Source organism: Meles meles, chromosome 9 (assembly GCF_922984935.1).
Source record: "Meles meles chromosome 9, mMelMel3.1 paternal haplotype, whole genome shotgun sequence".
Lineage (NCBI taxonomy): Eukaryota > Metazoa > Chordata > Mammalia > Carnivora > Mustelidae > Meles > Meles meles.
The window spans coordinates 88,718,042-88,744,603 of NC_060074.1; the positions used below are offsets into that span (position 1 = coordinate 88,718,042).

Sequence of the window (26,562 nt, forward strand, 5' to 3'; positions counted from 1 at the left end):
ATAGCCATCTAGTCGAGAAAAACTTCGGGTTTCATTTAACAGATGGATTTCTCCATTTGATGTGCAAAGTTGGTAAACAATCAGGTAGAAGCTATATCTCTGGTTCTTGTAAGGTGAACAGTGTCTGAAGTCAAGGCACAGTGAGACCAAGCTCATTCTACATTCCTAGCACTAAATAAACTTTGTCCTAGACATACAAGAGATAGGAATATGATAACCTTATGTTGCATACGGTGGCATATGTCTTCTCCTACAATATGAAAATCTTTTGGAAACATGTAGAAGAAATGCTGCCAGCTTTACTATATTTATTTCTTTGCATTATGGTATGAATTTATCTTGTTATCTCTAAAACGAAGCATTATCTAAGATATCTAATCTAATATCACCCTTAAATCCGTTCGCTCTCCACATGCATCTTTTCTGAGAACCACTTATTCCAAAAAATATTTTGGCAGAGAAAGTGAAAGGAGAAAAGGAAGGAAAACCAATTTTATAAAGAGAGCAGAATTCATAGAAAGAGAAGCATTTGAAGGAACGTAGTGAGAAGAAAGAAGAATTCATATGTGAGTTACCCCAAAATGAAAACAAAGAACTCGGAGAGGCAGGAAGAGAAGGAAACTTTGTAATGAAGGCTGAACATCCTGTTTTTTGCTGTACAACTGCAATCTGGCTTAAATAATTGCACATTCCTTGAAAATTTTAGTTCTCCAAACAAGACACTGTTCATTTTGGATCAAAGAATGTAATGAACCAGAGGTGGTAGGCTCAATTAATGTAGACATACACTTGACCCTGGGCTACCCACTCCCTCACTTTCAGTGGCATACTAACACTCAGATCAATTCTTTGTAAATAATCCCTCACTGACTTGAATAATTTGTCTGCCACCATGCACAAAAATGATCTCATCTTAGAACACTCCAAATTCAACCAAGCACTTCACGAAACACTCACCTCACTTGCAACTGAACTTTGTGAAGGAGATGGTCAGTCTATTCAATGTGTGTGCATATGTACACAGGTCTGAGGATGGTGCAAATATTAAAGTTTTAGGACATTAACGCAAATGTTTATTTCAAATATAATCTACGGACTCTAAAGAATCAAGGGTTCCTAACACCAAAACACTACCCATAAAACTGATTTTTAGCATATTTTTAAAGGAAAATTTATCTATTTGACCTATCTCTTTTGGTACAAATTGCATTTCTGAAACCAACAGCTGTTCTTGTAAGAGATTTCAGTATTATCAGCATCCCATAAGAAAATAAAAAAGAAATTAAGCAAATAAATTCTTCCAAGTTACTTTCCTTTGTTCTTTTTCTTTTTCCTAAGAGTTCTTTTTTTTTTTTTTTTTTTTTAAATTACTGTTGAAACATTGAGAACTACAAGCATTGCAGGGCAAAAATTTTTAAAAACTTCCTGAAAGCTTATCAGGATTTGAAGAGTCTTTACTTTAGAAGATCATCTACAATTCTGCAGTAAATGTCAAGATTTGAATCACTTCATCCAAGATGGGTACGAGTCAGGGTTCTCATCTGTAGAGTGCCTTCCTGCTTGTTTATTTATTGAACAGAATTCTTTGCTTTACCAGAAGGTGTGATTTAGTTAAATAAAAGCAGGGCATTCTTACCTCAATGCCTGGCATGCAGATGTTTATTGAGTCTTTACTATGTGCCAAGACTTCTAAATACGTTACTAGTATTTTTTTCACATCTTCTTCACAGCCACACAATAATTTATCTACTTTAATTGTCCATATTTATCAGTGAGGAAACTGGTGTCCAAAGAGATGAACTAACTCACCTCAAGTCTCATAGATAAGAAATAAGACAAAATCTTAACTCTCTCTTAGGAAAAAAAAAGATTAAAACCTTTGTTCCAGATTATACTGGGAAGTGTTGTCTACATTATCCACTCCCTGTAAATCAAATACAGGAGGCCCATGTTCATTACCAACATTCCTCTGCATCTAATTTTAATTTAATTTCAAAAATTTTGCCAAGAGATGACAGGGCCCCAAGCTGCTTAGTGTTCAGTAAGAGGATTCACAATGATCTCCCAACCACCATCCATTTCTGTCTAACTGATTAAGCAGATGTAAATGTTATTGTGGATTTGCTTATAAGGTTTGTAATCATGCTAAGTCTGAGAACTTTCCACTCTTCCAAGCTGTAAATTCCCGTGGCCTCCAGAGGTGGCTAGTGCATGAAGTTTTGTTAACTGGAGACAGCTTCTAGGGTTTATTGCTTCTAGGAGGGTCAACCCCAAGTTTCATAAAGCAAATTTATGTCCACATTACAACATTTTTATAAGCTGAAATGCATGTATCTAGCCCTTTATGATTTTTATGTACCCAGGGAGAAGTAGGCTTAATAATAATACTAATAACATTCTTCAGCAATTCTATTTCTAGCATCTTGATAATATGACATTAATTATAAGGGAAACTTATTCCATGTTTTGCAGAATTGTTGGCACTATATAAAATGTTTTATTAATAGTTTTCTTTCTCATCCGAAATTGAAATTATTTTCTACATCTATGAAAAAATACAATTGCTCATTGTCTCCTCCTCCTCCTCTCTAACCACTCTATCATTTTGTACACACAGTAATTTTTATTATCCTCCTCTTACTTGTTTTTGGGAAATTTTATGGTGAAATAAAGACTGTGGTTTTAAGAACCTGGAAGAGTCGATCATTGCCCAAAATGTACAATGTGTCTGTTTGCTCATGACACATCTGTGTAGCTTGCAGGTAGCAAAAATAATTTGACTTCTGCTGTTTTTTACGGTACTTGTCACACAATTATTTTAATTATTTCATGATTTATGCAGCCTCCACTTCCAAGCAGGATTTTAGATTTCTTGGGTTACAAACTGAGGAAGAATGATGAAAAAAATCAAAGAGTATAAATTATGCAGATGAGAAACAGAAACTTTGCTACTTTTAATTCAATCAAATTTTCTCAAAATTTCCTAGTAACCCAGGCAAAAAGGGAAACTGGTGGGATTTGCAAAAAATAAAATAATCTAAACACAAATAAATTTAAAACACTTTCTAAAATGAACTATTCCTAATAAAATAAATAGGGTGAACTTCTCATTTTTTCATCTTAAGAATCATTTCTTGGGTGCCTGGGTGGCTCAGTTGGTTAAGCGACTGCCTTCAGCTCAGGTCATGATCCTGGAGTCCTGGGCTCAAGTCCCACATCAGGCTCCCTGCTCGGCAAGGAGTCTGCTTCCCCCTCTGACCCTCCCTCTTGTCATGCTCTCTCTCTCAAATAAATAAATAAAATCTTTAAAAAAAAAAGAAAGAATCATTTCTCTAAAACACACAATTTACAAAGTAAAGAAACTCGAGAGATAATAGTTACTAAGTACCAAGTTTTTAAAATATTGTTTCTAATACACTTTGTAGAGGGTCAATTCACAAGAAAATAATAGAAATATTCTTCTGATAAAAGGTGAATCGTAAAGAACAAAACAGACATGTAATAAACTCAGAATTAAACTAAAAATTACCTGACATTTCAAATAAAATATTGTAAGACATATGTCATAAATGACTTGAGACTTTGGAATGACTACCTTAAATAACTTATATGTTATATATGCTTATTGTTACTTATGATACATAATAATTATGATATATGTGATAAACAAAATACATATTGTTTCTTGAGCTTCATTTCTATGAAAGTGACTGTGCTTATTTCAATAAGGAATTGTTATCTTTTGTAGCTCGTATCATTAGGGTCAAATGTCTGTAATTTAATTAATACAACATTCAGGACAAAACCATAAAAAATAAAATTTGTCCCATATGTATGATAATTTTGTATGGTATTTCAAAGACACAAAAAAGTCCCCAAAGCTAGGGTTAATAAATATGTATTTTTTAATAAGTTGAATCCTTTTATTTTTCTAAATAAATTTGACTTGTTTTTTTTTTTTCATCTTCCTTAGTAATTATAATGAGAGATACCTCATTTGAAATTTTAGTGATGGCTGTGATGTATTTGCTGGGCAAATAAAATACTTGCATATTTAATAAGTTTTACTAGAGCTATAAAGTTTTAAATGGTCAAAGGAAATCTTTTTGTAGGGTTTACTAGCTTCATAAATAAATCTCACCAAATAGTATCACCTTCCCACTTCCCTGGCCTGTATATAAACATCCTTAACTCCCTTTTTAGAGGCTGATAAATATTAAGCATAAAATAACAGGATTAGAATGCAGTTTATGTTCTGAAAGCAAACCTAGTAATGAAAAAAATAAAACAAAACAAAGCCCACAGCTGAAGAGAACATATATACTCAGGTCAAATTAATCCAGGTTTGTTTCGGGTCCTTTAAATGTTACACATTTGAATGCATATAAATAGCTTCTAGAAAATGAACACAAATGGAAGCATTACTCAACAACTATTTAATGACACACCCTTAAATGCAATCCAGGATTATTTAGGTGGTAGTTTCCTCCATCAGAATATACACAATCCTCTAGTGAATGTAATATAATATAATATAATATAATATAATATAATATAATATAATATATATAATACTAACACCCGATCAAGTACTGTTCCCAAGAACCTGACTAGCCTGATAGGAGATGCCAGGTTCTCACCTTCACCTGCCTGACTGACCTCCGCTCTGGCCTTGAGTCCCAGCCTCAGGCATTCAGAGCTTTGCAGATTCACCCTGGGGTTCCTTGAGAGGGCTTCAGGCTCTGTGCACACAGCCTGGCTTCAGGCTCTGTGCACACAGCCTGGCTTCATGTGCTGCCCTGAAAACACTGTGCTTCCAGGCTTCCAACTGCTCTTTTCCTTATCAATGGCAGCATTTCTGGTAAAAATTTCTATTGATTTATTTTTTTTAATTAATTAATTTTTTTAGTGTTGTTGTATGTTTTTTACTCTAATGTTTTTCTATATCTCCGTGTGTTTGGAATAGAAGTGATCGCTTTGGTTTGTAATTAAATCTGTTATTTTAAACTAGGAGTCAATATTCTGATCCTATAATATAACCACATATAAATATAAAACAGAAAAGTATATAGCATAATGATTACTCAGTAATAGCTAGTAGGAAACAGAACTTACTTTTTCTTGCAACCCTTCTATTTTCTTTTTCAACTTCTCGACCAGGTAATACATTCTTATGGTTCATAAACTAAAAATGGATTTTCCTTAGAAGTCTGGTAATTTGGGCTATATCACACACGAGTGCGTTTTTTCACTGTGCATGTTGGTGGGGTTTGTTGTGAGGGGACCCTACTGAGCCATTGTACAGGGAAAACTTTAGAATGTTTAGGTTGGGGCCCCTGGGTGGTTCAGTGGGTTAAAGTCTCTGCCTTTGGCTCAGGTCCTGATCCCACAAGCCCTGCATGGGGCTCTCCTCAGTCGGGAACCTGTTTCCCTTCTTCCCTCTCTCTGACTGCCTCTCTGCCTACTTGTCTCTGTCTGTCAAATAAATAAATAAAATCTTAAAAAAAAATCTTTAAGTTGTCCAAACATCACAGAGAAAACTGTTCCAGTTCCTGCATAGATACTGGATACTCAATTAGAACAGAAGTGGATAAACATTTATTTTAACTCTTTTGTTTTCACCAAGGAATATGTTATAGACTAAACTGTATCCTGCTGCAATTTGTATGTTAAAATCCCAACCCCAATGCGACTGTATTTGGAGACTGGCCCTGTAGGAGGCAATAAAGGTTAAATGAAGTTTTAAGGATGAGAGGTCTTAATCCAACAGGACTGGGGTCTTTGTAAGAAGAAAGACACCACAGTTCTCTTTGTCTCTGAGTGTGAACAGAGGAAAGGCCAGGTGATGACACAGAAAGCAACCATGTACAACCCAGGAACAGTGTCCAACCACTAAACAACCCTTGGATCTCTGACTTATGGCCTCCATCCAGAACTGCAAACAAACATCTGTTGCTGAAACCACCCAGTCTGTGGTATTTGGTTATGACAGCCTGAGCAGACTAATATAGTACACATATCCTCCCTTGGGAGTCTTCATCTCCCTTCTCCAGGGACTCACCCAGGCATCTGGGGAGAAGGATTCACCTGGCAGCATAAAACAGGCAAAGGGAGCTGGCATTCTAACTGAATTTTAAACAGACTTTCAACACATCTCTCTTTTTTATTCCTATTTTACTCCCACTTCTAGAGACACTTATTGTAACTTCCAGACTTTTGACGGTTCTGCGGTGAAAAGTGGGTGGCTTTCCATTTTCTTTCCATTGGGAGATAAAGATTTGGTTTACTTCTTTTTTCCCCACAAAAGCAGTTACCACTTATCCACTTGTTATCAAACTCCCAAAATGCTTCCATCATCTACTTTGCTCTACTTGTTCTTTGGGATTTATGCTTTTCTTTTTTTTAAATTCCAGTAAGAGTTGTTTAGTGAGAATTGGGGGGAAAAAATATAGAGTACTTAAATGCTTATGTCCAGTCCCCTCCGCCATTCCCTCTTTTTTTAAATTTATTTTTATTTTTATTTATTTATTTTTTCAGCGTAACAGTATTCAGTGTTTTTGCACAACACCCAGTGCTCCATGCAATACGTGCCCTCCCTACTATCCACCACCTGGTTCCCCCAACCTTACACCCCCACCCCTTCAAAACCCTCAGGGTATTTTTCAGAGTCCATAGTCTCTTATGGTTCGCCTCCCCTTCCAATTTCCCTCAACTTCCTTCTCCTCTCCATCTCCCAATGTCCTCCACACCATTCCCTCTTTTGAAGCACTAATGCCAATGATTTTTTTTTAATTTCTCTGTGTTATATGATTGATTATATGTATATATTAATTTTACATTTTGGGGGCTATCTTCCTTTATGGGAGTCCTATGAGGATATCCCATGGGATAAAGATGATGAGGATTCTTACTATTTTACTTACTCACCATTTTATCCTCAGGGCCTACACCACAAGTCCTGACACAGAGCATTTCTGAATAAACAAGGTATTTCTCAGGTTTTCATGGTTTGTCAATTACTGTAATTCTTTCTAGATGTAAGTACTACTGTCCTCACTCTAATTCCACTTTCTCCCAGCTCACGTTGATTATTGTCTTCTGACCAAGATGCAATTGGGATGAAGCAATAAAGGAGTGAGGTTTGAAAAAGCATTATGAAAGTTGGAATTTCCCAAAGTCCTCTAAACAGACCCTACTCCAACTGCTGAAAGATCATTAATTTTTTTCAATACCCTGAATATCATGTAAGATTTCAAGCAAATCTCAATATTCAACCCAATTAAGTTACTTTTTTTAAAATGTTAACACGTTTACCATCTAAAACTATCTTTTTTTTTTTAAAGATTTTATTTATTTATTTGACAGACAGAGATCACAAGTAGGCAGAGAGGCAGGCAGAGAGAGAGGAAGGAAAGCAGGCTCCCTGCTGAGCAGAGAGCCCGATGTGGGGCTCCATCCCAGGACTCTGGAATCATGACCCGAGCCGAAGACAGAGGCTTTAACCCACTGAGTCACCCAGTTGCCCCACCATCTAAAACTATCTTAAATATTACCTACAGTATATATAATTCACTTTAGAAAACACATTATAAACCAAAGAATATCAAAAACCATATTATTTCCAACAAATCTTAGCTTAATTTTAGAATTAGTCACTGTGGATTAAATGGAAATGAGCCAAAACCTGATTGGTGTTTTAGGATTTTAGCACGTAAAAGTTAGTGTTTATCATATAATGAAATGTTATAAAATTCACTTAAGTTGATTTTTAAGAAATCAGTTTGGGGTGCCTGGGTGGCTCAGTGGGTTAAGCCTCTGCCTTTAGCTTGGGTCATGATGTCAGGATCCTGGGATCAGCCTTCGTGGGGCTCTCTGCTCAATGAGGAGCCTGCTTCCCCTGCTTCTCTCTCTGCCTGCCTCTTTGCCTACTTGTGATCTCTGTCAAATATATAATAAAAAATCCTAAAAAAAATCAGTTTAATTATAAATAAATACAATACATGTGCTCTTTATTGGGGAGTACATATTAGTTTTAAAATATGCAAAAAACCATAATTGGATATTTTATTTTTGTGCCAAATAACACAGTTATGTTCCCTATAGCCTTCAAGTTTCAATTAACAGTATGTTCATTCTTTCTTTACTGTTACAGGTAAAAATAGAAAACCAGGATGTTCTTCAATAAGATTTTGACTTTATATCTAAATGATAATGCTTTTATGATTCCTTTGGGAAAAATCCCTTTTGTACTTACCTACAATGTCATTCATAAGGCCTACAATAGTCTCATCTCCTGTAATCCAAGGACGTTTTCCTAGGTCATGACCATAAGCTCCCCTGAAATTGAAAAGGGGCATAAACTCTATTAGGTTTGTTTGTATGTGTGTGTGTGTGTGTGTGTGTGTGTGTGTGTGTGTGTGTTTAATTTTTCATACATCAGCATTAGCAAGTAGACATTTCTAAATGAGTCTTTGTAATGTTTTAGTAATTATATAAAATCATGCTTCTTTAGAACCAAAAGTAATACTTGAGGACTCTATCTTTTTAACTTGTTATTGCTTAATTTCTCTAATTTCCTTTTTGTTGGAGGGTAACAGAGACTGCCTACTTCTTTATTTTTCTTTTTCTCTATTTTAGAACCTAAGATGTTATTTTTTTTTCTTCTTTATTTTGAAAATTAAGACTCTTGGAACATTATACTTGTATACCTGTAGCACACAGTAGTATCTATAGTAAAACATGGCTACTATTCTTTGAGGCTAGAAATTAAAATGTTTATAAATTCAGTTTTTAAATATAGTTACAATCTGTACACCAAATCAAAGTGTATAAAATGTGACTGTATTTGTGATGACATTTTAAGTAGACAAATAAACTTGGCAATAATCAAAGCCAACATTACATCTTTACCTATTTTCTGGCAATTTCATCTACCATATTCTAGCTCAATTTTATTATTCTAGTAAATATCCTGGCAGGCATAAATGGCAAAACACAGAATAGGTAAGAGAACTTCCATTCTCAAGAAGTTTTCATCAAATGAGGAAGGAAATACATTTGAAATATGGAAGAAGAAACTGAAACAAAGAATCAAGGTGGGAGGGACTAAATGTGCGGGGGAGGGGGGGGGCGGTGCATACTTGTGGCAGGAAGCCCAGAACTAATTCTTAATTCCCTAGGAATTCAAAAACTCCCTCAAGTTGGAGAAAGGAATGAGCTTGTATTTTTGCATAGTGCAAACTGTGCTTTAATCTACACTCTGAAATTCAGGAAGCTGGCAGGAATGAGTGGTAAACTTGCTCCCAGAGGTGAAGGGTAGCAGACTGTCACCCCAAAATATGTCGCTGTGGTAGACTGATTATCTTGAGTTATAGGCACTTCAAAAACAGCAAGTGCAGTGAGAGGGTCTCTCTGAACTCCCCTATCTGCTTGAAGAGAGATTTTTCAAAAGGAACTCAGTAGCCATAAAGTCACCTCCCCAGGAGTTTCATCAACCAGGGAAGATTGAGTCTTGTCCCAGAAGAAGAGACCAGAAGTCAACACCACACTCAGACTGGCTTTGTCACAACCTATCCTATCTTTTATCTCTTCTTCTGAGGGCTCTGTCACCTTTCCTAAAAATCACATGTTCTCCCCTAAGTGGCCTACATCCTCCTCTCCTTTCCTAATTCAGGTAGGATTTAAGCCTGAATTCTAGTTCATCGTGGGGGGGGGGGGTCCTTTCTCCCCCATGTTTTGTCTCCCATGTGTACAAGAGCTATGCATCCTAATAAATTGTGCGTTTTTTTTCCCTCCTGCTAAGCTGTCTTTTATTACAAGGGTCTCAGCTAAGAACTCAGAAGGGTCTGGTCTGGGGAAAATAATTTTCTCTCCCCAAGAGAGTAGTGGGGTAATAGGACAAATGGAACCCTGTTTTTAGCCTTTGTTGATTTTCATGATGTGAATATCCTCTGTGGTCCATTTCCTGGCATTAACTAAAATCCTCAGTATTTAATGACTGGCTTTCATTGCTGGTCTGAGCCAATTCCAGGTCACCACTGGTTATGAGACTACATGTATTATAAGCTGATAAAGCCTGTAAAAGTAAAAGTGAAGGGGTGGCAATATGTACCTGAAGGGATGAATGTGGAAAATAAGGAAGATAACATGTAAAAGAGATTGGCCCATCGCACCCCTTTCTGACTCTGCCCTGTTGTAAATCTACAGCATGGGCATGTGGGGTACAATGCAATTTTTAAACTAATATTTTGATCACTGTATAAACTGAGATGAAGGAAAAGGACTCTCTCTGTGAATAAGCAGAGACTATAAGAACTAAGGAGGAAGAGAAGGGCAATTGCCAGTGATTATTATTCATATTATTATTAGATAGCCTGAAGCTTGCCTCTTTCTTGACTTCCAATATAAATGCTAAAGACAAAAATCATTATCATTAAATGGTAGTTAAAGGCAGAAACTTGGATCCTTTTTTATTTTAATCACACAGAGCTCCGTGGCCTTGCTGATAGCACAATACATCTTATTACATTTAGGTAGTAAAATTCTATGTTCTGCCTCAGAGAATTTATGTCTCAGACTAGCAGGCCACCTACTTCTCACTCTGGTAGACACCACGGTAATAATCTTTAAGAGTATGTTTCTTCCTGCAATACTGCAATACTTCTGGCGTCTCCCCCCACCTTTAAAATATCACACACACACACACACACACACACACACACACACACACACACACACACACACATAGTCTGCTCCTTTCCCTTTTGTCAGTGTACTAAGCCTAGGGTAGTGAAATGTATTTAGGGAGTTGTTACCCCAATAAACTCCAAGTAAAGTGGCCTGTCTTTATAAAGGCTTGATGTAGATTGCAGTGCAGTTTTAAACATAGGTATCAGAGTTAAGAAAGATTACATTGCTCTCATTCACAACTGCCCAACATACATTCAACGTAGTTGCAAACTTCTTTTCCAGTACTGCAAAGGAAAAGAGCCCGGCAGACATTTCCCTCATGGCTGTGGCATTAATCATTCCCCCAAGTGGGGTGTTCTCTGAGATGTCTAGGGAGGGCTATCTGCTCACGAAATTAGATTTCAGGATGTAAAATCAAATTAGGAAGTTAATAGAGGATCCTCTTTGAAAGAGGACTCTGCTTTTACCATCCTACAAAATAAGTAGTAGCCAGGCTTTTAAAAGCTTCTCCCTCCCCGCTCCCCGGCCCCATAAGGAAACAAATAAGACATCACAGAATCCTTAAGGCCACCACTTTTTCTTTTTTTAATCTGTGACCCAATTGGTGATTAGCCACCTACATTTTCCTACATCTCTAGATGTAGGAAAATCTTTGTTTAACATGTCATACTTTCTTACTCATACCGAAGGGCGGCGCAGCAAAATTTGCCTCTTTACCATAAAGATTATCTTGAGCTGAAGGCAGCGCGTTAGCGAGTGTAGGGATAAGCTTCCTCAGATCTTCCCCATCTGCCTAAAGATGGGTCCTCCAAAGGAACTCAACTCCCATCAATCCCTCCCTCAGCAATTTCATCAACCATAGAAGATTGACTCCTGTCCCCGGAGAGGAGCCCAGAGTCACACCCAGATTTTGTCACAAACCATCACATCTCCTATCTATTCTTCTAAATGCGTTTCATCCTTTCTAAAAATCATTTATTCTCCTCTTAAAGTGGGCTATATCCTCCTCCCCTACCCCTATCAAGATGATATGTAAGTTCTCAAATCTCATGGACTTCTTTAGGAAGCCCTCGTGTCATAATATTAATAATTAATAAGTAGTAATTATTAATTCCTGTAAATCTATGTCTTGTCAGTTTATTTTTTAGGTCCGTTGTTGAATTGGAGGGGTAGAGGGAGCATTTTTTCTCCCCAGAATACACTTTTTTTTTTTTTTTAAAGGAAAACATGAACTGAATGAGACCGCGGTGTCTCAACAGCATGCCTCCCCACACACACATTGCCATCCACGTCAGTCACTGCCTGCTAACCACGCAGTTTGTTCCTAATATGTAATTCAGTGGGCTATTTTCTTATTAAGTAAGCCTACCCAAAGTCACATAGGGCTTAGAAACATCCCTATAAAGACACAACTGGGTCAAGTTTTTGCTCCTATGAAAAGAAAGAAAACCATTTATCAAATGATAAGACAACGCAGAAGACCTAAAATATTGTGGTTGAATCTTAGGGACATAATATACATTTCTCAACTTAGAATGTGCTCTTCAGAATGGATGCATTTTCCTCTTCTAGCCCACCTTTCCCACTGTGATTATTAGTCCATGTTATTTTTCTTTAAATAATCTCAGCCACTAATAAATCCGGAAATATAAATATGTAGTATTAAATGTTCTAAAAAAATTCTGGCAAACTCACAGACCCCTATTAATGCTATTTCTTACTGTTATAACCTCATTTGGCTGGTAATTAACTATTATATATCAAATGAGTCAAATCACCATGAAATTTTTCTATTTCAGAATGTAAAAAAAATCAAAATATTGTTATTGCACAAATTTAATTCTTCCAAGTGAAGTAATCTACTTAAGAAATCACACAGTTGCAAGATAATAATAATAATAAGCATTTAAAAACCCACAGAAGTGCTTTGTTTTCATTGTTTTGTCTTAAATAAGTTAAAAAGTTAGAAGAAATCATTAAGCACCAGAAATATTTCTAAGTATGCCTCTGTTCTTGACTTTCCTCTAGCATAAGTAATCAAAGTTGGTAGCTGTATGAATTATAAAATCAGGCTACCCTATGGTCAGTGACAGTTTATTTTGTAGATAGGCAGGTAGTATGGCTGTGATTGGACATAAAAGATAGAGACAAGGACATTAACAGCCACGAGCCAAGTGGTATTTCTTACCTTATATGGCTTGGATGGCCATATATGATATTGTTATCAATATCCCATATATGATATTGTTATCAATATCCCAGAAAAATATCTCACTTAGTCAAAGGATTCTCTGATTTTTATGTTACTGTCAAGATTATAAATTTGTAAATTTTTTTTCCTGTTAAGCAACTAATTTCAGTTTGCATTAGTGTATTTAGTAACTGTAGCTCTCTTTGACTCAGTCCTTCTCAAAATCTTCCACTGGTCAAGAGAGAAAAGCACTGGCCTGATTTGGTTATCAGCTAAGAGGTAGGGCAGACACGGGGCTGGAGAAGGTGAAGAAGACAGGTAATCAGGAATCCCACAATAATGGGAGGCCCTGGATCTAGAAACAAACCAAACATGTGTGAGGATATTTAGCCCAAAAACAAAAGCAATGTTCAGAAAGGGAAGTCAAGGGATCAACAGCCCTTCCACAGTGGCAAGATTATTACTTTAAACAAAAAGAATGTGAACGGCCAGCAGCCTAAGAAAGAAACACTCCTTGACGTAAGGAGACTCTTCTGAAAATACAGCTGCCATTAGCCCACTCACAGATGGAAAGTGACTCAACACCAGGAGGTGCAAATTCAGATGCCACCCATCTCCCTCGGGGAGCTTCCTGCTAGGAAAGATACGCCATTATTATCAGAATGAAAAGGCCCAATAGAACTTTCTATACTTCCTACTGAAGCCCTAAAACTGCCTCCTTTGGTTAAACTGGTATATAAACCCTTATCCTTAGTGATTGAGTGAATCATTTTTCGTAGAGTACTTCTACATGCCCATGAAAGAAACTTGGGTTAGCTATCTCTTATCGATGAATCCACAAGGCCCTCAACGAATAGGATGTAAACTGATAGAGGAAGTTTTCCTCCCAACAGAACCTTAGCTGGAAGAGGCCAGAGAAAAATTTTAAGCTAAATATTTAGGACCAAAGAAATAACGAAGAAACACTTTTGAGATCAAAGATGGACAGTAGGTTAGAACAACATGATTCTGACCTCGCCCCTCAAACACCACTGACATCCACAGGGAGACGGGGGTGTGACACTGACTGGGCCCACCACCACTGGAAGCAAGAAGACTAAATAAAACTAAGCCGAGACAAAATAAAACTAACTAGAAGCTCCCTGATCTTTTTCTCAGAGTCTTTTAAATGTCGTTTACACTGCCTGAAGCATGAATATGCACCTCTTTACTGAATCATCTGTCGAATGAAAAATCAGTAGAAGGCATTAAGATTCTCTAATTTTCTATTGTCACAAGGTAAAATGTAAAATTGGAAGTTAACAACAATAGAAGGGTGTTATGGCAGAGAGGCACTTTCCTGGAATGTAGCTTTAAAGTCTTGAAAATAATCAACCGTCTAATAAAGCAGGGTAATCACAAGGAGATGAATAAGATACCAGGGCAGCATCTTTTTTAAATGCCTAAAGGATAAAAATGCACAGCCTTGCTGAATGAATATCCAAAAGGCAAGGACACACTCTAAAGTTCAAATTCAATCTAATTCTCTGCTCTCTTTTATATTAAGGCCAAAAATGAATATTAACCATTTTTATTAAGTATGACCCTCATTTTTTAAATACTAAAACCTGCTAGTGCAAAATGCTTCCAAATGTGGTGATATTTATTTTTCAATTTATGCATACAAGTTATGCAGATACAGTTATAACAGGCTTAATAAATTATATAAACCTCTATGATTTTTGCATTGAGCTACAAATTTATATTCTTAACCACTGAAATTAAGAACTTTGCAGTGTAATCTAATGCCTGTGGTAGTAATCATTAGCACAGTCAGTGTAAAATAAACTTTAAAAAGAGGTACTGTTCCCAATATGAAAGACCAGAGGCATGAAAACTGAAGAAAGAAGACATTTGGAGTTTGAATAAGAGCCAAATGTCTTGGTCAGAGTTCTTATCTGATTTAGTTTCATTTTCCTGCATTCATTTTTTTCTGACCTTCGGGTTTGGTGTCCTCCTTGTGTCTATTTTCAGATTTTAATATTCAGGACATATTTTTAAACTATTTCTACTCATTTTTAGTATTTTCTCTTTTTTAAAAAATTCAAGCAAAATGAACATATAGAGTTCACCTGTTTCAGGTGTATAATATGGTGATGCAACAGTTCTATGCATTACTCTGTTCTCACCACATAGTGTACTCTTAATCCCCTTCATCTTTTTTTTTTTTTAAAGATTTTATTTATTTATTTGACAGACAGAGATCACAAGCAGGCAGAGAGGCAGGCAGAGAGAGAGGAGGAAGCAGGCTCCCCGCTGAGCAGTGAGCCGGATATGGGGCTCAATCCCAGGACCCTGGGATCATGACCTGAGCTGAAGGCAGAGGCTTTAACCCACTGAGCCACCCAGGTGCCCCTCCCCTTCATCTTTTTCACCAACCCCTACCACCGCCCCTCTGGTAGCCATCAGTGTGTTGTTCTCTTTAGTTGAGTCTTTTTTTTTTTTTTGCCTCCTTTTTTTCTCTTTGTCCATTTGTTTTGTTTCTTAAGTTCAAGAAATGAGTGGAATCATGGTATTTGTCTTCCTCTGACTGACTTATTTCACTTAGCATTACACTATCTAGATCCATCCATGTTGTTGTAGATGGCAAGATTCCATTCTTTTTTCTGGCTTAGTAATACATGTGCATATATATATATATATATATATATATACACCCCACATCTCTGTTGATCTGTGGATGGACACATGGGTTGCTTTTGTATCTTGGCTATTGTACAAAACGCTGCAATTAACACAGGCATGCATACACCTTTTCGAATTAGTGCTTTTGTTTTGTTTGGGCAAGTATCCAAGAGTGGAACTTCTAGATCACATGGTAGTTCTATTTTTAATTTTTTGAGGAACATAAATACTGTTTTCCACAGAAGCTGCATCAGTTTGCATTCCTACTATCAGTTACACAGCGGTCCTTTCTCTCCACATTCTTGCCAACACTTGTTATTTCTTGTGTGTTTTATTTTAGCCATTCTGATAGGTATGAGGTAATCTCTCACTGTGGTTTTGATGTGCATTTCCCTGATGATTAGGGATGCTGAGCACGTTTTCACGTGTCTTATTTTTAATATTTTAAATAAAAATAATTAATTTTTAATAGTTAAAAGCTTTTCTTAAATATTTCTAGTTCCAGCTTTATTAGTAACTACTGAGGAAGGATAAAAGCACATAAAATTAAGTTATTTTCCTAAAGGGATTTATAATATCGTTGAGAATATGAAGCTAATGAAAACAGATACCTCTAAACTGCCTATCCCCCAGCAGTGATTATTAATACAATGGGCAGCTGGGGAGAGACCATCAGCAGGGTTGAAAAGGTTGGGATTAAGGAGGGTCTACAGGCATACAGAGAAGCAGGGAATGTGGGGAGTTTCTTAGGCGGAAGAGTAAAAGTGAACAGAAGTGATGGAGAAAAAAAAAATATTTAAGATTTCAGATTCTTGCGTGGTCGGAGCAAACCTGTTTAGCTAAGCCCAAATAGAGCATCTTCTCAATAAACACATTCAGTTTGGGAAGGACAGGGAGTACCTTCTGCTCCACTAACCTTTTTCTCCCCCTCAACTATTTTAATTTTCTTATTTATAAAAATTGGTGTAATGAAGTTTAGCAAGAACAACTCATGAAAACATCAAATTAAATTCTGAATCTTAACTTCTTTATTAGCCACTAAATAAAATAAAATGATTATGTATGATTTAGATGTATCAACTTGGGGGAGGGACCTATTTTTTCTAATACTTTGAAAGTTTTACTCTTGAATCTGTCACTAACTTATGTCATCAATAAAATGAGAACACACTGAGTGACATGACTCCTATGGTTTCTTTATGTCCTAAACTTCTAGGAGCCTACTGTACTCCTTTCCAAATAACAGACAACCTAGTGTGATTTTTAAAGTTATTAATGATTTGATTTGAAACATGCAAACTGTTTATAGTAGCATTTATGAACAGTAGCCAATTAGGGAAAGAGCCCAAATGTCCATTGACTGATGAATGGATAAGGAAGATGTGATGTGATGTGATATGTGTGTGTGTGTGTGTGTGTGTGTGTATTACACAATGGAATATTACCCAGCCATCAAAAGGAATGAAATCTTGCCATTTGAAACGATGTGGATGGAACTAAAGAGTATTATGCTAAGCGAAATAATCACTCAGAGAAATACCATATAATTTCATTCATATGTGGAATTTAAGAAACAAAACAAATGGACATCGGAGGAAAAAAAGAGAAGCAAACCAAGAAACAGACTCTTAACTACAGAGAACAAACTTAGGCTTGTTGGAGGGGAACTGGGTAGGGGATGGGGAAACATGGTGATGAGGATTAGGGAGGGCAATTTTTGTGATGAGCACTGGGTGCTGATGAACCACTAAATTCTACTCCAGAAACCAATATTGCACTGCACGTTAACTAACTGGAATTAAAATAAAAATTTGGAGGAAAAAAAAAAAGTTCTTGTATGAGATGTCAAATGATAGATTTTGAAATAATACTTACATTTTGGCCCACTTGTCTAGTTCTTCTTCCAGATATGTTTTAACCATTTTTGGCTGAAGGCCAAGAGAATTTCCCAAGAAATAGATGGCATTTTCATCTTTATTCACTAAAGATAAATCAACTGAAACAGAAAGAAATGAAAAAAGTGCTTATTCAATTAATTAACCTCTTTCATTTGGCATTGCTAATCCAGTACAACTAACTAATATAACTAACACCAATAAGGATAATAAATAACTTATAATTCCTCCCAAGGATAACATCAAGTTTTCAGAAAAATAATCTTTCACATTTATATTTTAAAATCTTTATTTACAGAGACTTTTGTTGAGATCTCTTACTTATTGTGCACCAAGAAGAAATCTAAATTAACAACTATTCCTAATCACAAACAAACGAAGGTAACAGAAAAAAGAAGCAGAATTTTTTTTTTTTTATTAGAGAGAGATCACAAGTAGATAGAGAGGCAGGCAGAGAGAGAGAGAGAGAGAGGGAAGCAGGCTCCCTGCCGAGCAGAGAGCCCGATGCGGGACTCGATCCCAGGACCCTGAGATCATGACCTGAGCCGAAGGCAGCGGCTTAACCCACTGAGCCACCCAGGCGCCCAGAAGTGGAATTTTTACAGGAAGTGTATCATCAGCCCATCAAATCATACTAGAAGGTTACTAGAGTCTAGGCACATTCTAAACCTCTGTAATAAATGGTGTTGTAGATAAGGCAAATAAAATATATCTAAATGAGTATTTACATATCTGAAGTAGATATATTGGATTTGTACATTTTTTTCACTCTGTATCTCTATACACATAATATTAATATATATACAGGTAGATTGTTCTCTGTATCTATGTCTTATTCAAATAAATCGGAATTTTGGTGATTTGTCTATCTTACAACTCTCTGTTGACAGCAACAAATGCAGTTTTATTAGCAAACCAATCCATGTTTGAAGACGAAACATGTTCGGTGCGTGTCAGCCCCATCAATGACCCAGCATGAGGAGCCAATCACCTAGATTCTGCTCCCATTGTCTTGTCTTGTTCCCTCACTGCTGACGGCTTTTACAGACAAATACATAGTGGGCTGCTTATATTTAGAAAGTCATTTTTAAAGTATGTTCAGTATGAAAGAAAAGCAGTATTGTAAACTAAATTATCTTGTCCCTTGCCAGACAAAGTATGGCTCCCCATCTCCTTTCACTACATTCCTCTAACTTGGTTAAGTTGTTTGTTTAAAAAGTCTCAAAGCCCATCAAATGGTATTATGTGAGAATTCAATTGGCGTTCTGTAATGTGACAGAACAGAGTAAGCAGAAAATGTATTTTATAAACTCCGCAAGAATAAAGTGATAGCTTACCACTCTCCACCTTAGTCCCACTGGATCTGTATAACATGAAAGATAAGCAGCCCCGGCTTGTCTCATGCCAGAAAAATGGTAAGTTAAGTTATTAAAAACTGTTCTTGGCGGGGTTGGGGGTGCAGGGCTGCACACACTAAACCAAAATATAGCACCTTGACCTACTGAGTATTTTAAGCTGAGGGAATTTGAGAAACTGCATGTGTAAGAAAGACTTTCCCACCATCCCCTAAGCAGGTCATAAAACCCTCATGTGAGAGGTGCCCTCCCTACATGTACGTCTTCATCTCCAAGACACTGAGAGGAAGGCAAGAAAATAGGCCTTAACTGTTTCCCCCAGTTTACTACACTCAGTTCATATCCTTTGTTATCTTGTCACATTTTCCCCGTTAATGTCATCTCTTCATCAAACCTAGCATTAAAAATTCAGGTTTAATTGCTTCTTTGGGTCTTCATTTCCTTTTGAAGTCTCCCCTCTCACGTAAAACTCGTATTTTAAAATAAAAATTATATGCTTTTATCTTGTTAATTTGTCTTTTGTTACAGGCTTTTGGCTAGCACTTAGAAGGGTAGCGGACAAAGTTTTCCTTCTTCCTAGAGCCGAGCAGTGTGTTAACAGAAAACAAGGAAGAGGCCTCCAAGGGTTGAAGGAAAAGCATGTGAACCAAATTAATGCAATTGCTTTCTATAAGACTGAGAGAATCAAAGAAGATACCCTCTCCAGCTAGCTCCACTGAAGATCCCAGGCCTGCCAAAAGAGGCTTTGCAGGTGTGTTTGGGGACCAGGTAAGAGACTGGTGGGAAGGAGAGGCAGCTGCTGGGGAAACCACCTGCCCTCTAACGGTCATAGGGGCTCGGGTAAGAGGGACCAAAAGAGTTCATCTTTACCTCCCACACCTCGTCCTTGGATACCAACACACCTCCAAATATTTGCAGACCCCTAGGAAGAGAGAAGGCAAATCCCTAAATAAAGGAATGAAGATTTTCCATCCAATCTGGGAGGTGTCTAATTTGATTCCATTTTTTAAAAATGCAAAACTATACCATTTGTATACCTCCAGTGTGGGACTGCAAATTATACTTGTTATTGTATATTTTAACTGATGTCACATGACTCAAATTTGAACTAAGTTATTTAAATAAGTATAGTAACCCAGGCCATTAGGAGGATATTAATGTCTTTTTAACTGCACCAAATAAAAGATCCTCCTTCTCCTAGTGATCTCTCATTCCTCCTAACTCTAAGAAACATTGGGAACTAGTTTATTTTACTGTTGGATTCTGTAGAATAAATTATGAATTCACCCGCCCTTCAAACAGTTTTACTTAAGACACATTCATCTACCTGTGTGCTATCTCCCATAGGTCCCACGCTTGCTGGTAGCACTCTCTCTCTCTCAGAACTGCAGTAATGGTTTGTTTTCTTGGGAGAAAGGGGAGCCAACTCCCCATTGAGCAGGGACCTAATGCCAGGCTCAGTCCCAGGACCCTGGGATCTTGATCTGAGCAGAAGACAGAGCTTAGCCGACTGAGCCACCTAGGCACCCCAGAACATTCTGTCTCTTGACAACTTTTTTAAAGCATATAGAGGATTTGATGTTCTGCCAAAATATGTATTTTAGTAATGATGGCATTCATAGTTCTCTTAAGTATGAGTTGCCAATTTGCACATAATCTTTTGAAATTTCTCAATATTCCTTTTGGTTTTCTCTCTTACTTAAATAGCCTTTTCACAGAGGACTTTAGGAGCTTACTGCACTCTCTCCCTTTTCAAAATAAACTTCTGTTTTATTAACACATGTCATTTTGGTGAGTCCCAAATTCTGCTTAAGTCATAAGGCCTCAGGACTATAACTGCCCACCCACCAAATTCTCTTCTTTTGGTGTCTCTGTTTCTTTTTTTCAGGAAGATCTTTCTCCCATTAGAGTCGGCTGCATCCCGTTTTAGGGATGAAAATGTAAAAGTGTCTCAGTGCCTTCCTCTTGATCCATATTGTCCTAGTCTACTACTCTGAGAATCAAACACTGAGAGGTGTCATGACTGATGTCCCCTGTGATTTTTGTGTCCAGACCAGATCATTTGCTACATATGCTCATTTTGTCCCCTTGTAGGCAGTATCCTTAAGCAGCGACCTTTTCTAGTCAGGGCAAGGCAAGCTTTTTCTGTAAAGAGCCAGAAGGTAAATACTCGTGGGCCATACAGTCTGTTCCAATGACCCATTCCTGTTACTAAAACATAAAAATATATACACAAATAAATGTGACTGTCCTCTCAAAGAACGTTATTACAAAAAATATTTTCTGATCGTGGTTTGAATGGTCATTCTCCAAATTCTAGCACAGATTGGACATGTTGAAAAAGTGCATGATGAATTTCCATTACAGTCAAGTCTCCATCTTCTGTAAATACTCTTTGAGCCAGAAATATCTGCTTCCTGTTGAAACACAGAAACTGAAGGGACCCCATAGAAAAAGCCATTTTTTTTTCCTTTTGCTCCAGCTTGTCATTGCTAGGACCTGCACTCCTGTCCCACTACATGTGCCTTGTAATGCAAATAGCACAGGTCCTCGTTAAAGGACGAAGACATAATGCTAACTTTGGAGTCTTCAAGCACAATAGCTAACATTAATGTTCTTCAAGACCACCGACTCCAAACACCTTGACACCAAGAACCCTGGCTTCAGGGAATGAGTGCCTTATGAAAAGGACACCTGGACCCTGTCTGTCCTTTTTCTATTTCTTGGATGCTTAAGTTCACATGCACCAGACCACAATACCCAATAAAAATTCCAGACCCAAAGCAAAAACAAGACTCATGCTCTTTTCTTTCCTGAGTCTCCGGGATGTGCTGTCCACATTTCTCTCATGTATTACGTATCTTCAGTAAACTCTTTTACTTCCTGCTAGCTCATGTTTGATTTCCATCCTGCATGAAGTCAAGACCCTCTTGACTAGTCCCTTTCTTGGGGTCCTCCACCAGACCTACATGGATCACTGTTATAAATCCTTTGTATCAGTTTGCTAGGGCTTCTGTAACAAAATCCCAGAAGCTGAATGGTTAAACAGTAGAAATGTATTATCTCCATAGTGCTGGAAACTAGAATTCTAAATCTAGGTGTTGGCAATTTGCCCATCTGAAGGCTATGAGGGGTAGGTCCTAGGTTTCTCAACGTGATATGTCAATGCCTCTGTTCATGTTCACACGTGTTCCCCACACATGATATCTGTATACCTTTCTCTGTCTCTTTAGTTCTCTATCTTATATAGTTCACATCCTATTAGGGCTCACCCTAATGACCTCAGTTAACCTTGAGTAAGGGACAGGTGGAGTTAGGTAGGGAGAAACTGATAGGGGGCTATGGGTCAGGCTCACAGAAATCCCAAAAATGTGGAGGTGGGGGAAACCAAAAATAAGGGAAAAAACTGGCCCTAGGCCTGTGAGGTCTTTTTTTCAAGATAATCACCTGTGACCAACAAAGAATAACCAGACTCCCTAGGAGGTAAGCCATAGAAGGCATTATCACTAGTCTTTGTCAATGGTGATATCAAAAGATTATGTTAAAAGGATTCTATTTATTTATTTGACAGAGAGAGACACAGCAGAGATAGAACACAAGCAGGGGTGTGGGGGAGGGAGAAGGGGCTCAATCCCTGGAACCCGGGATCATGACCTGAGCCAAAGGTAGACAGACACCCAATGGCTGAGCCATCCAGGTGCCCCACGTTAAAAGGATTTAAGTTCACTGGTTAGCTTTCTATAAAAGACCAACCCTAAAGGCCCTCAAGGCAATCCTACTGGGATCCCTCTCACTCTTGAGAGCTTTTTCTGTATTTTTTCTCAATAAACTTCTATGGCTTTACCCAGCTTTACCCACTCTCCTTTGTCTGCAAGATTCACTCTTGGAGTCCGTCAGACCAGAACCTAGCTCTCCCGTTTCCCACTTCAAAAGACTCCATTCTCCAAATTGGGTCACATTCTGTGGTACTAAGTGTTAGAACGTCAACATATTCTCTTTTAGGAGAGACAGTTCAACTCATGACATCCTCCTTAAAGGTACATCTGGTTAAAACAGGCCTCACTCACCTCAGTCAGGCATTAAATCAATGGTGATGGCCATTTGTCTGAAAGGCTCCTTTCTTCTTAAAGGTTGCTGTTCTAGAGCTCATGATTCTGGAAATCACTTGATTGCTTCTGGGTAACATTTTACAGCAGCAAAAATGTCCACCACTCTAGACCTTATGTTCTTACTTTTTTAGTTTATTTATGTGTTCTAAGATGAACCCAGGAACAGCTTTATTTTTGCTCCTTAAATATAAATCAAAATTTCAACATTACTTCAGATTTAAAGTTTCTCCCATCCTCAGCTCAGGGCTGATCTAATTTTAAAAGTTTGAAACAAACAATACATCTATTGTGGGTTTTTTGTGTTTTTTGTGTGTTTTTTTTTCCTTGTTCCTCATTGCTGTTACCTTTAATCCCTCCAGTGGAGTGAGGGAAAAAAAAAAAAAAAATAGACTCAGGAAAACATTAACCTGGCTTCAGTGCTTTTATATTATTAGTAGCTCTTTCCCTTAGAAAATACTTTTTGTGGGTCCTTTACAAATTCTTTCTCACTGGAGTCCTGTGCACTCTAGCTAGTAACTTTGATCCTACCTACCACTACCTCCCAACTCTTGACGTCATCGTCAAGATTCTTTCTGCTAATGTTACCATAAATCTTTTCCCAGGTAGGGTCTTCTTGAAGTGATTTAAATTCTGCTACTTTTCAGTGCGGCTCACTTACCTGAAAAGAAATATGTCCCCTTAATATAGTAATTGATGGTATGCTAAGGAAGCTACTTTAAATTTTGAGTTTTAACTATTCTGAAGTCTTCAGTAAAGTGGCCTTCCACAAATAAATATACTTTGCATGTTTGGAGCATCCAATTAATGCTATCAAATTTACCCAAATATTAATCCAATTGCAAATACATTGTTGGATACCAGTACCAGCTGTTTCCTTTTAAAGAGATAAGCTATTATTTATTTTAAAATTATGCATATGTGGGTATAATACTTTTTAAACTAGTTATGATAATCTACTCATGAAATGATAGTTTAAAACATAGATATATAAAAATAGATACTCGTGATCTTTTATGTACTAGTTTATCATAACAGGAGCTTTATAAAAATATAGTGCCTAGGCTTGATTCAGAGACTCCAATTTCACTGGTCTGGTCTGGGGCCTAGATAGATCCTTTTAAAATCTTTCCAAATAATTCCATATATTGCCACATTTCAGAAGACCTGGCACAAGCCCCCTTATTAAAAACAAAACCAAACCAAAACTGAGATTTCTCAAGTTTAACTGAATTACTGAAGGTCACAGAAAATACCTTACTTTTAACTTAATATAGCAACTGGTTATTATAATTCACAATTTAATGATACCATTTAAGGTATTTTAAGACTCAGGAATAAAACACATGTGAAATCATTCAAAAGCAAGGTTAGCAGGGTAATTATAAAGTAATTCTGTTTTTTTCTTATTATATATAAAGAGAAAAAATCTAGAAGTAATCCTCTAGTTTGACTGAAATACAAAGGTAAATTCCAAGGATTTTTAAAATGACTCATTTATGTAAATAGTATTTTCTAAAATCAACTATTTGTTTTTTATTTTTCTTTATTTTTTTTTAAAGATTTTTATTTTATTTGAGAGAGAGATAGCAGGAGAAGGGGAGGGACCCAGACTCAGAGGAAGAGGGAGAAGCAGACTCTCTGTTGAGCAAGGAGCCCATTTTGGGGCTCGATCGCAGGACCCTGAGATCACAATCTGAGCCAAAAGCAGACACTTGACTGACTGAGCCACCCAGGTGCCCCTCTTTTTAAAGATTTGAGAGAAAGAGCATTCATGCACAAGCAGGGAAGAGAGGCAGAAGGAGACAGACTAGCAGACTCTCTACCTACTGGGGAACCCCACCTGGGGCTGGATCCCAGGACCCTGAGATCATGATTTGAGCTGAAGGCAGATGCTTGATAAACTGAATCACCCAGGCACCCCTCTAAAATAAACATTTTGTGAGAAGGAAGTCAAGTGTTAATGGTTTTGCTTATAAGGTAGCAGTGTATATCTTTCTTATGTATGCCAAGGGGGTACTCTGTGCACATAAACCAACATTAAATGGAAGTGTCAATATGTGAAACAAATCCAAATATTTCCTTTCAGGGGGTACCTAGGTGGCCCAGTTGGATAAGTGGTTAAGTGTCTGCCTTTGGCTCAGGTCATGATCTCAGGTCCTGGGATCCAGCCCCATATCAGGCTCCCTGCTCAGTGGGGAGTCTGTTCTCTATTCCTCCCCCTGCTTATACTTCCTCTCCTTCACTCTCAAATAGATAAGTAAAATATTTACAAATAAATAAATAAATAAGGATTTCCTTTCAGCATTGCAAATTCCTTTAGTTTATTCTATATAATTTTTGTTATCAGATTATTAGATTTTTTTTAGATTATTAGATATTTATTCATTTGAATAAGTTTGCTAACATATTCACCTTTAACTTAAAAAAATTTCTTTTTTATTTAAATATATTGCTTTTAATTGATGTTTTTCTTTTAAACAAGAAAATTCCACATCCTGCCTGTTTCACTTCAGAAGTGGCTAAAATTTTAACATACTATTACTGTCCATTTGATAAATCTGAGCTAAGTTTTTTGTTTGTTATTTTAAAAAATAAATTTTGTTCTCAAATTTAAATTAAAGAAGAAAGGAAAAATTTTAAGTAGATCCTCCTTGAAGATATACAATGTTTTCGCAGATTGGTGAACATGAAATTGTTGATGATTGTATTATGATCAGTAATGGAAAGCATAGAAATTCAAGCTGTGTTTGTTTATGTTTTGATTATTTGGAACTCTGGTAATGCCAAGAAGATTTTAAGCAGATAATATGAATTTATTGGATAAAAACTGTCTAATTGTAAAGTTGTCTCAATCTAAATACTTGTGGTACTATTGTGGTGGCTTTTGGTTTTTGTTATTCTTGTTGGCAATACTGAACTGAATCTTGGCAATTTGGAATACTGGTTAACTGGGATTGATGCATAAGTCTATAAATCTCTGAGACAATAGTCCTCTGAGGAACTAGGTCAAAATTTTATAAATAAACAAATAATCTCGAGGGGCACCTAGGTGGTCTCAGTGGGTCTTGATTTTGACTTAGGGTCTTGGGATCAAGCCCTGCATTGGTTTCTGTGCTTAGCATGGAGTCTGCCTGAGATCTCTCCCCCTCTCCCTCTGCCCTTCCCTCCAATCATTCACATGCTCCCTCTTAGTCTCTTTCTCTCAAATAAAGAAATAAATCTTCAAAAAATAAACATAATTATCCAGATGCAAACCAACGGGAGCTAAGACTTAATCATTTTTATTATATGACACATAGAGTACTGCATTTCAAAATTCCCAAGGACCAGTTCTGGTTCTGGTCATCAGAATGAAAAACTAGCTTGCTAACATAATCTTTTAAAAAAAAGAAAAGTTTTAAAATAAATGTTCTTTCTTTTAAGTATAGTTTAAATGTTGTTTTCTTGTACCACAAAAAACAGTTATTGCCTTCTACACTACTTAGAGAAATCTAAGAGCCAATTTGGCTTGGAGTACATTCTGACACACTGAATGTAGCTAAAATGAACTGAGGAGCATTTTAGAATTTGATGAGTTTGAAAAATAAATGATAGTAAGTATACCAGGCAGAAGAAAGCCAGCATTTGAAAAACCACCAGACTGGCATTGAATTTCTTGT

The 26,562-nt window shown here is 37.0% G+C and overlaps 1 protein-coding gene across 1 annotated transcript in view; it reads right to left on the minus strand.

Annotated features, from left to right (window-relative positions):
• Window positions 1-26,562, minus strand: part of KYNU (kynureninase) — a 110,893-nt gene that overhangs the window by 66,891 nt on the left and 17,440 nt on the right. The window contains exons 4-5 of the mRNA XM_046017984.1: window positions 17,420-17,540; window positions 8,255-8,337 (exon numbers count right to left, since the gene is read on the minus strand). Of these exons, the coding sequence (XP_045873940.1) occupies window positions 8,255-8,337; window positions 17,420-17,540 (204 nt within the window). The remainder of the gene's footprint in view (window positions 1-8,254; window positions 8,338-17,419; window positions 17,541-26,562) is intronic.